General features: G+C 41.1%; 1 protein-coding gene across 3 annotated transcripts in view; it reads right to left on the reverse strand.

Moving 5' to 3' along the window:
• The window catches only part of LOC109888508 (PEX5-related protein), a 170,523-nt gene that overhangs the window by 94,776 nt on the left and 63,615 nt on the right, over positions 1-12,132 (reverse strand). For 2 of the 3 annotated variants that reach the window (XR_004209638.1, XM_031822373.1), the window contains exon 2: positions 6,549-6,653. The exons of the other annotated variant lie outside the window; for it this stretch is intronic. Coding sequence is in view for 1 of the 2 variants with exons in the window: in XM_031822373.1 (XP_031678233.1) it covers positions 6,549-6,653 (105 nt within the window). In the remaining variant the exon portion in view is untranslated. The remainder of the gene's footprint in view (positions 1-6,548; positions 6,654-12,132) is intronic. 3 annotated transcript variants of the gene reach the window in all.

The following is a 12,132-nucleotide window of genomic DNA, read 5'->3' on the forward strand; positions in this document are numbered from 1 at the left end:
CTTGAAAGCGGCAGCTCTACCCTTTAGCTCAGTGCCGATGTTGCCTGTAATCCATGGCTTCTGGTTGGGGTATGTACGTACGGTCACTGTGGGGACGACGTCATCGATGCTCTTATTGATGAAGCTGATGACTGATGTGGTGTACTCCCCAATACCATTGGAAGAATCCCAACATATATTCCAGTCTGTGCTAGCAAAACAGTCCTGTAGCTTAGCATCTGTGTAATCTGACCACTTCTGTATTGAGCGAGTCACTAGTATGTCCTGATAAAAGTTTTTGCTTGTAAGCATGAATCAGGAGGATAGAATTATTGTCCGATTTGCCAAATGGAGGGTGAGGTTTGTACTTGTCTCTGTGTATGGAGTAAAGGTGGTCTACTAGAGTTGTTTTTCCTCTGGTTGCACATGTGACATGTTGGTAGAAATGAGGTTAAACGGATTTAAGTTTCTCTGCATTAAAGTCCCCGGCCACTAGAGCACCGCCTCTGGATGAGCATTTTCTTGTTTGCTTATGGCCTTATACAGCTTGTTGAGTGTGTTGAGGTCTGAGAGCCAGCATAGGTTTGTGGTGGTAAATAGACAGCTATGAAAAATATAGATGAAAACTCTCTTGGTAAAAAAGTGTGGTCTACAGCTTATCATGAGATACTCTACCTCAGGCAAGCAAAACCTTGAGACTTCCTTAATATTAGATTTTGCGCACCAGCTGTTATTTAGAAATAGACATAGACCGCCACCCCTCATCTTACCAAAAGTGTTCTGTCTTGCCAATGCAGGGAAAACCCAGCCAACTGTATGGTCTTTGTTCAGCCACAACTCGGTGAAACACAAGATATTACAGTTGGTCAGATAGTCTTGAATGGAGCTCATCCAATTTATTCTCCAATGATTGCGCGTTGGCCAATAGGACGGATGGTAGAGGCGTTAACCACTTGCTGACCAAATCTCACAAGGCACCCGGACGTGTGTCCTCTATATTGGTGTCTCGGCTTTCATGCGAAGGACGGGGATTTTTGGGCCTGGTCCGGTATCAGCATTAAATATTTTGTCCAGTTCGAGGTGAGTAATCACTGTTCTGATATCCAGAAGCTTTTTTCGGTCATAAAAGACTGGCAGAAACATTATGTACAAAATAAGTTACAAACAATGCAACAAAAAAAAACACAAATTTGCACAATTTGTTAGGATCCCGTAAAAACGGCAGCCATCTCCTCCAGCGCTATTTGAATTGAACAGTTAATAAACCATCGTTGCACGGAGTCTGCAAAGCACTTACTGTAATTGCCAAAGGAATAACTACAAATAATGGTCTTGGTTAACCCTTTTTTTCATAACATGATAGAGACTTCCACATCTTCCTTGCTAATCATCCATCGGTTAATAAGGACAGGCAATCCATCCAATTATCTGTAGTGTACAGAGTCTCGGGACGCTACCAGGTAACAGTGGAAAGGCCAATTATAGGTTTTACTGTCCTGGCTCAAACTGAAACACGAGGGATTTTGGCCACATTCGCCCTCCCAAACCTCTCTTTGCGTCGAGGTGGAGGAGGCTACCATTTTTCAGCATATCACTTTGTACCTTTTTTGCTTGCTGATCCTGTGCAAAGGACATTGCAACTTTGTTTACAAGTGCTCAAGGGGTAATCCTGAAAGGATGTAATGGAAAAACCTCAGCTAATTGCGCCACCTGAGCATGACTCCAAGAGATCTCTTAGATGCTGTTGTCAAGGGAACCCTGAACCGGTTAAACCCATAGGAGGTGGGGGGTTGTGAGTGTGTTCAAACCATTGTGGGAGAAAAGACCATTCCTTTGTCTTTTCTGATATGTCTATTTATGTCTAGCGCTGTACGGAGAACCAGTTAACTGAAAGCTAAAGGAGTGCTAGCTAGATATTTCTGATCTGATGTTCCACCATAACATGCGTCAAAGGCAGCAAAGATGTGCTCTACGGAGCAGCCCTGCCTCATTATGCTGTAATCTCTTGGTGAGGAGGGACATCCCAGTCAGCCTTAGGATACTAACATACTGTAAATTAGAACATCTTGTTCCTTGTTTGTAACCATTGTCTGCTCTGAATCTTTGTTAAATTAGCATGATCCTGCTAGCTCCTCGTCAGTAGGGCTTTAAAAAGCCAAAATGTGCAACTTTGGGAGCCAAATATGTGTCCTCCAGCCACAACCTGAGGGACAACCAGTGAAAAGTGCAATGCAATGTAATGTCATATAATATTTGCCGTTTTGTTTTGGCTTTCATACCACGTCATGAGGCTTCTCAGTCATGTTGAGACTGGCTTACTACTGTTGCTTTAATGTATTGTTATTCTCATTGTTATGCTTTGGTATTCATTTTTTATGTTGATATCCTAGGGACAGATGCATCCGCCAACACCCTACTGTTTGAGCTTGCACACGGATGATATATTTTTAAATGATTTATTATTTGTTTTATTATCATGCTCATTATATTAGAGCATAATTGTTGCTATACCTAAAAAGCTTACCATTGTAATAGAAAACTATGGATCATTGTCCATTCCCAAAGTCATTCATCATTTCTATAAGGCGGGCTATACTGCACTGTAAGCCATTAGCCACTTTGCCAATTGTCTAATGTGAGTATATACAGTATGTGACAGTTAGCTATTTACCGATTGTCTAGCACAAGTATGTGACAGTTAGCTATTTAGCTATTGTCTAGCATGAGAATATACAGTATGTGACAGTTAGCTATTTGCCTATTGTCTAGCATGAGTATATACTGTACAGTATGTGACAGTTAGCTATTTGCCTATTGTCTAGCATGAGTATATACTGTACAGTATGTGACAGTTAGCTATTTGCCTATTGTCTAGCATGAGTATATACTGTACAGTATGTGACAGTTAGCTATTTGCCTATTGTCTAGCATGAGTATATGTGACCGTTAGCTATTTGCCTATTGTCTAGCATGAGTATATGTGACCGTTAGCTATTTGCCTATTGTCTAGCATGAGTATATGTGACCGTTAGCTATTTGCCTATTGTCTAGCATGAGTATATGTGACCGTTAGCTATTTGCCTATTGTCTAGCATGAGTATATGTGACCGTTAGCTATTTGCCTATTGTCTAGCATGAGTATATGTGACCGTTAGCTATTTGCCTATTGTCTAGCATGAGTATATGTGACCGTTAGCTATTTGCCTATTGTCTAGCATGAGTATATGTGACCGTTAGCTATTTGCCTATTGTCTAGCATGAGTATATGTGACCGTTAGCTATTTGCCTATTGTCTAGCATGAGTATATGTGACCGTTAGCTATTTGCCTATTGTCTAGCATGAGTATATGTGACCGTTAGCTATTTGCCTATTGTCTAGCATGAGTATATGTGACCGTTAGCTATTTGCCTATTGTCTAGCATGAGTATATGTGACCGTTAGCTATTTGCCTATTGTCTAGCATGAGTATATGTGACCGTTAGCTATTTGCCTATTGTCTAGCATGAGTATATGTGACCGTTAGCTATTTGCCTATTGTCTAGCATGAGTATATGTGACCGTTAGCTATTTGCCTATTGTCTAGCATGAGTATATGTGACCGTTAGCTCTCCTTGAGAGTATTGAATGATATATTGCCTTGTGTAATCTACTACCCTATTTGTGTTTTTGACCTGTGTCTGCTATTTGAAATGTACTTTTTAATTGGACTGGAATCTCTGTGACCTTTTAGGGCCTTTTGACTACTTTACATCTGTGTTTCACAGAGCTATCGACCTCCCTAATAGACCAGTGAGACTTTTAATGTACATCTAAATAGTGTTGTGCTCCATCTAGAGCCATATAAAAACATAGCAGTTATGGACCTCACAATATGAGAGCCATACCTGTCTGAAAATTGTTTTAGTTACAAATCATATAATATAAATTATATGGGCTAGTTAATTATGGATCGTAAATACATCCACAAATTCAGACTTTTACTTTGGAGGGAACAGTTCAGGCATAAAATATACACTGCCTGCTTGCTGAAAAACAATGCTGATTGAACAGCAGCTTGCAGTGTGTGTGCGTGTGTGCATGCATGCGTGCGTGTGTGGTGCGTGCGTGTGTGATAGTGAACGTGTGTGTGTGACAGTGAACGTGTGTGTGTGACAGTGAACGTGTGTGTGTGACAGTGAACGTGTGTGTGTGACAGTGAACGTGTGTGTGTGTGTGTGTGACAGTGTTTGAGCTCAAGAACACATTGAATGGGTGGAGGGTGCACTCTTATGCATTATTTACCGATGCCACAGAGTTAGAAACAGACTTATATTGGCAATTGATCCGTGTCACTGTAGGTCATCTGAAAGGAATGGTGCTGCCAGTATGCAGAATAGAATAGACCTCTGTGTTTGTCTGAGGAAAGCAGCATTCAGCTCCTCTCCTGAACACCGGAGTATCTAGAAAGGGAATAAGGTCATTGCTGTAAAGGTCAAATCTTTATCACGGACCTTGTGGAAGGACTGAGAAATTACTTTCTCTGACCTTGTGGAAGGACTGCGGAACTACTTTCACTGACCTTGTGGAAGGACTGTGGAAGTCCTTTGTTTGACCTTGTGAAAGGACTGAGGAGCTACTTTCATAAAATTTCCAAATTCACCCTCTGCCCCCTTTTTTTTACATTGATTAAAATGTTGCATCCTACTTTGTGACATGGCATATGTTGTGTCCTGTGTGTTAGCAGTCTAGTCACATCTTTCCATTTACTTCTCAGACTAGTGAAGGTAGGCAGTTTCCTGCTCATTTAATGCACACGTCTGTTTTTTTATGTAGTTGCTTATCTACGTCCAGATATGCACCAGATCCCAGTCTGATTACGGAATGAGACAGCAAGAATGTTGGCTCTGGAAGCTAAAAATGGCAGCTGTTTTAAACTATTTTAAAAGAATGAAAAGTTAACTCACAGAAGTAGAGGCCTTGTCTAACAAAAGACAGTCAGCAAACACAGCATTGTTAACTGAACTTTCTGATAGTCAAATCAAATCAAATCAAATTTATTTATATAGCCCTTCGTACATCAGCTGATATCTCAAAGTGCTGTACAGAAACCCAGCCTAAAACCCCAAACAGCAAGCAATGCAGGTGTAGAAGCACGGTGGCTAGGAAAAACTCCCTAGAAAGGCCAATACCTAGGAAGAAACCTAGAGAGGAACCAGGCTATGTGGGGTGGCCAGTCCTCTTCTGGCTGTGCCGGGTGGAGATTATAACAGAACATGGCCAAGATGTTCAAATGTTCATAAATGACCAGCATGGTCGAATAATAATAAGGCAGAACAGTTGAAACTGGAGCAGCAGCACAGTCAGGTGGAAGTTGAAACTGGAGCAGCAGCATGGCCAGGTGGACTGGGGACAGCAAGGAGTCATCATGTCAGGTAGTCCTGGGGCTAGGACTTTGATAGTACTAGTATTTGAATATAAAGAAGAACATGATAAACATATTTGTTGGGTTGCGCAATAGAGTGCTTTGCTGGTTGGGATTAAAAATAAAAAGATCAAAATCCTTTTTTCCAATATATAATTATTTAAAAAACACATTATGGTATTTTATGAAACAACTTAGCATATTGAAGCCTACAGAGCCCATTTTATAACTTTAACATCAGAACATCACTATACTGTCACCACAGCACAGAAATACACACACATGCACGGACACACAAACACACACACACATCAAGTACTTTTCATTTATATCAAGCACAGAAAACAGAAGCGTACAATAGCATCTGCTATAACCATACGATCCACATATTGCTTCAAAGCAACACAGAAAAGCACACTGACAATCAACTGCATCTACAAGAATAGATGGCTTAATTATGTCCTAGCCTAATGTGATGCTGCAAGGTAATGCATTATGGAAATGCATACACATTAGGAAAGTTTAGCTGCTTATGAGGTGTAAAAATCTGCCTTTTCCTAAACTGCATTGGATATGGGCTAAACATTTTGCTGATATTGAACCTTATTTCTAATTATTCTAAGACTACTCGATTGGGTAGATTCACTTAGTAATATGAAGTCATTCTGCTAAGACTACCTGATTGGGTAGATTCACTTAGTAATATGAAGTCATTCTGCTAAGACTACCTGATTGGGTAGATTCTCTTGGTAATGTGACAGTAAAAGCCCACTAAGGTACACCTAAGGAACTCTCACTAACAATTCCTGCACTACATTGATAAGGTGTTGCTGCTGCAACAGGTACAAGTTACAGCGCATATAATTTCAATACATCAATGAAATGGCATTTAGATAAAATGTCATTCCTGGCTACAGCTGAAATACTGGCTGGTTATTAGTTGGTGATTTGGAATGTAACATGCATTTTATACCACAGAGCAGCTGAAAAATTTAATAAAATCAATGTTGTTGCTTTTTGCTGTCGTGAGGTTATTGATATGTGAGAAGGGGTCCGGATGCTTAAAAGCATTGCCATTGATTTTATCATCACCAAAAATAGGAAAACTCAGTTGAGGGGGTGAGAGGGATAGGAGATGTTCGGAGGGGTTGCGATGGTTCTGCCCACCTTGGTTGTCACCGTGAGGAGGGGTTTCACTTCTGAAGACGCCTTACTGGGTATCTCCTTCAGGACCATGGCAACAGTCTTATCTGCAGCCCTAGAATCTCTCCCCTATAACAAGTGAAATCAACAATGACTCGTGTCAGGACAATTGGATCAGTCAATGTTTTTGCCCTCTAGGGCATCTTACCAACTTTACTTTATGATGATGGAATTATATAATAGGCTATGGTGAGCTATCTAGGAAAAAACAGCAACATTGATTGAAAACAAACCCACAAGACTATAACAATGGCTATGGAGGGGTTACTATACACAGAGAAGCATGGTCTCTTGCAGTGGAGGCTACTCAGAGGAGGAAGGGGAGGACCATCCTGCTCAGTGAATTTCATAAAAACTAAAACATTTACAAATTTAAAAGTGATCCTTTTTAGACACTATACTAAATATATTCAAATGTCACCAAATAATTTATTAAAACACACTGTTTTGGAATTAAGGTCTACAGTAGCCTCAACAGCACTCTGTAGGGTAGCAACATGGTGTAGCCGGAGGACAGCTAGCTTCCATCCTCCTCTGGGTACATTGACTTCAATACAAAACCTTGGAGGTCATGGTTCTCACACCCTTCCATAGACTACACAGTAATTATGACAACTTTAAGAGGATGTCCTCCAACCTATCAGAGCTCTTGCAGCATAAACTGACATCTTGTCCACCCAATCAAAGGATCAGAGAATGAATCTAGTACTGAAAGTATAAGCTACAGCTATCTAGCACTGCAGTGCATGAAATGTGGTGAGTAGTTGACTCAAAGAAAAACAATAGTTGAACAGTTTTAAAGAAATTAATTTCTTCAAAATAGAGAGTGTATAATTTGTTTTCCAGTTTCACTTACATAGCTAGCAAAGGCAGCTAGATAGTTTAGCCTACTCAAACACCTAGCTCAAACAGAGGAATGCTATATTAGCTAGCTGGCTATGATTATCCAACACAAAACTGGAACTCTTCCAAGTCAAGGTAAGCTTTTGGTTTTACTAATTTATTGCCATCAGGGCTTGCCGGTGTAAATGCTAAACTGACTATACACTGGAACTGTACTGCAGGATTGTAGAGGGTTTACTAACGTGTTAGTTCTATTAACTATGTTGACTATGACGTTACTTTAGCTAATATGGTGTACGATGTAGGCTGTGTGTAGTGGTTATGATATGGTTTTGCTTCAAAAGTTTTTTTCGCCTGGTCACATATACAGCTGATGTGTTGTGCATTGAAGTCCACAAACGAAGAGAAAAGGGGAGAGGAGGAGAGAGCATGGATGCGAGAAGGAATACAATGTGGCTGCTATGAAAGTGAACTGTGTTTGTGTGTGATCACGGGTGTATTTATTCCACTGATTCTGTTGAAAAACTTTTCTTAAACGGAAGCAAACAGAACGAAACGGGGATAAAACATACCTGAATTTGTCCAATACAAACTCTCGTTTGCAAGTATTGGTCTAATGATCAAGGCGGTATTGAATGTGTCACTGTCTGTCACCTCAAACCTTTCTCTCGACCTGTGTGCATCTACATTGTACACTTTCATTCATAGGCTAGGTTGTAGCAACCTACCACGTAGGTATCACGTAGTCATCATGTATCATGTAGTAGCCTAAACCTATCGAGGATACATTGAACTGGGTGAATGGAATATGAACAACAGGCGTTGGATGGTATCCCAGATCTGACATGGTAAAAATCTGTTTTTCTGCCCTTGAGCAAGGCAGTTAACCCCGGGCGCCGTGGATGTCAATTAAAGCAGCCCTCCGTACCTCCCAGTGGGGTTAAATGCGGAAGACACATTTCAGTTGAAGGCATTCAGTTGTACAACTGACTAGGTATCCCCCTTTCCCCAATATGCTGTAATAGAAATAAGGCCATGCTAATAAAAAATAAAATGGCCTCCCCCATCTTAAATGGCACTGACTGCCACTGGTCTCTTGTTACCTTCAGCAGTTTGATCAGATATAGCTACCATCTCTAATGATGACGAGTGGGCAATACAGTAGGAATGTGCTAGTCAGTCTCTCATTGTTTAGAATTATCTAGGCTGGGTGATGAACTATACACATGTCTTCTGGATGACTGCCAAGGGGACATAGGGCCATACTGGAAAGTTGCAGTCACGTTTCAGCGTGACCTCATAACGTGACTGTCCCTCGCCTTATTACAAGGCTGAAATTGATTTCAAAAGCCTATTGTTATCCTGATTCTAGACTGTAAAACCATCAACAATATGGCAAAATAAATACATTGTTTTCACAGTACTCAACTGAAATTTAAGATGGGCTCATATCACCAGTAGATGAATTGTTGGAGAAATATGAAGGTTCTGGCTATATAAAGGTGACCTACCTTAAACATTGAACATGAATAGCAGAACATTTGTAGTGCATTCATGTTACCAGCATTTCACATACTGTATGTACAGTCATGGCCAAAAGTTTTGAGAATGACACAAATATACATTTTCACAAAGTCTGTTGCCTCAGTTTGTATGATGGCAATTTGCATATACTCCAGAATGTTATGAAGAGTGATCAGATGAATTGCAATTAATTGCAAAGTCCCTCTTTGCCATGCAAATGAACTGAATCCCCCCAAAACATTTCCACTGCATTTCAGCCCTGCCACAAAAGGACCAGCTGACATCATGTCAGTGATTCTCTAGTTAACACAGGTGTGAGTGTTGACGAGGACATGGCTGGAGATCACTATGTCATGCTGATTGAGTTTGAATAACAGACTGGAAGCTTCAAAAGGAGGGTGGTGCTTAGAATCATTGCTCTTTCTCTGTCAGCCATGGTTACCTGCAAGGAAACATGTGCCGTCATCATTGCTTTGCACAAAAAGGGCTTCACAGGCAAGGATATTGCTGCCAGTAAGATTGCACCTAAATCAACCATCAGATCATCAAGAACTTCAAGGAGAGCGGTGCAACTGTTGTGAAGAAGGCTTCAGGGTGCCCAAGAAAGTCCAGCAAGCGCAAGGACCGTCCCCTAAAGTTGATTCAGCTGCGGGATCGGGGCACCACCAGTACAGAGCTTGCTCAGGAATGACAGCAGGCAGGTGTGAGTGCATCTGACTTTTGGAGGACGGCCTGGTGTCAAGAAGGGCAGCAAAGAAGCCACTTCTCTCCGGGAAAAACATCAGGGACAGACTGATATTCTGCAAAAGGTACAGGGATTGGACTGCTGAGGACCGGGGTAAAGTCATTTTCTCTGATGAATCCCCTTTCCGATTGTTTGGGTCATCCGGAAAAAAGCTTGTCCGGAGAAGACAAGGTGAGTGCTACCATCAGCCCTGTGTCATGCCAACAGTAAAGCATCCTCAGACCATTCATGTGTGGGGTTGCTTCTCAGCCAAGGGAGTGGGCTCACTCACAATTTTGCCTAAGAACACAGCCATGAATAAAGAATGGTAACAACACATCCTCCGAGAGCAACTTCTCCCAACCATCCAGGAACAGTTTAGTGACAAACAATGCCTTATCCAGCATGATGGAGCACCTTGCCATAAGACAAAAGTGATAACTAAGTGGCTCGGGGAACAAAACATTGATATTTTGGGTCCATGGCCAGGGAACTCCCCAGACCTTAATCCCATTGAGAACTTGTGTTCAATCCTCAAGAGGCGGGTGGACCAACAAAAATACACAAATTCTGACGAACTCCAAGCATTGATTATGCAAGAATGGGCTGCCATCAGTCAGGATGTGGCCCAGAAGTTAATTGACAGCATGCCAGGGCGGATTGCAGAGGCCTTGAAAAAGAAGGGTCAACACTGCAAATATTGACTCTTTGCATCAACTTCATGTAATTGTCAATAAAAGCCTTTGACACTTATGAAATGCTTGTAATTATACTTCAGTATTCAATAGTAACATCTGACAAAAATATCTAAAGACACTGAAGCAGCAAACTTTGTGAAAATTAATATTTGTGTCATTCTCAAAACTTTTGGCCACGACTGTAGAGTGTAATCTGTTATGGTATGCGTGAAGGGCTGTAGGATGTCAGGCGCAGGAGAGCAGATAATTGGTAGCAAAACGGAGCCTTTTATTTGGCGAACCAAAAACACATGGCACAAACGGACACGAAATACAAATACGGGTTGAACATAACTCAGCGCAACCAGCCTAACGTGCGCATACATGAAAACAGATAAACAATACCACACAAAGACATGGGGGAAACAGAGGGTTAAATACACAACACATAATGAGACATAACAAATGGAAAATGGATCGGCGATGGCTAGAAGACCGGCGACGTCAACCGCCGAACACCGCCCGAACAAGGAGAGGCATTGACTTCGGCAGAAGTCGTGACAGTAATCACTAAGTCTTGATATATTATATTCATGTTTTCAGAAGCCCTGTACAATCAAACATGCTAACCCTGTTTCCATAGTAGGTAAAAAACAACAACATTATTCTTGCGAGAATCCAAGTTGATTCATCTACTCAACCAAACAATGTCTACACTACAGTAAGAAAACAGACAAACTCAACTGCATATCATTTACAAAATGTAATAATTATGTGCAGTTACACAGTTGTTTTTTAAATTTAATTTTACTAGGCAAGTCAGTTAAGAACAAATTCTTATTTTCAATGATGGCCTAGGAACAGTGGGTTAACTGCCTGTTCAGGGGCAGAACGAAAGATTTGTACCTTGTCAGCTCAGGGGTTTGAACTTGCTGGTTACCAGCCCAACACTCTAACCACTAGGCCACCCTGACTTGTGGTTACCTGATTCCATTGTCTAGGACCCTTTGTATTTGACGGGTGTATAACCTGCTTTAGAGAATAAGTATTTTTCCCAATTGACTCTGTGCTTGAGCTTAATTCTAATTTCATGGCACAATGTGTGCACATGTCCTCGAGGTACCGTCCCCAGATAGCTTAATGCTCCTGTTAGACCAGTAAAGCCACCTGTGTCCACACTATACCGACAGGAAGTCAACCCAACTGTTTAAGTAAAAGCAGCCTTCACTAAGAGTGTTCCATTCATACCGCCAGAACATTTTTTAAAAGCCTTCTTTGGCTCAATCTGTGTTTCCACTAATCTTTTGAGTGGCTAGTTTATCAAGAAAAATGTCTGCAAGCGAAGGAGGAGTGAGTTGTAGTTGTATGCTGCGAAATATGTCCAAGAAACTGTGGATCGTGTTTTGGGAAGGATTGTCTTTGATGTGTGTTGTGTGCTAGGTCAAGGTGTAGGTTTCTTTGTGTTTGACATAAACTCACATTTCGGTCAGATTTGGATTTACATCCCAGGCGACGAGAAAACTTAGCTTTATGCTTATACTTAAACTTTTTGTCTATTATCAACACAGCTAAGTAGCGTAAACAGCACAATCTTGAATAACTCATTATGAAAATACTCTTGACTTGATTGTGCTGAAAATAGGTGGTATAGGTAAAACAGTGGCTTTTATCCCTTCTCTGTGGGGTCTGCAGAATGTGGGGGAAAATAGCTGAAATAGCTTCGAAATATGATGGTGATCATAAACAAGGGGGACAACAAAGCCCTCAATTAGTTAGAGGA

This window comes from Oncorhynchus kisutch, linkage group LG4 (genome assembly GCF_002021735.2).
Source record: "Oncorhynchus kisutch isolate 150728-3 linkage group LG4, Okis_V2, whole genome shotgun sequence".
Lineage (NCBI taxonomy): Eukaryota > Metazoa > Chordata > Actinopteri > Salmoniformes > Salmonidae > Oncorhynchus > Oncorhynchus kisutch.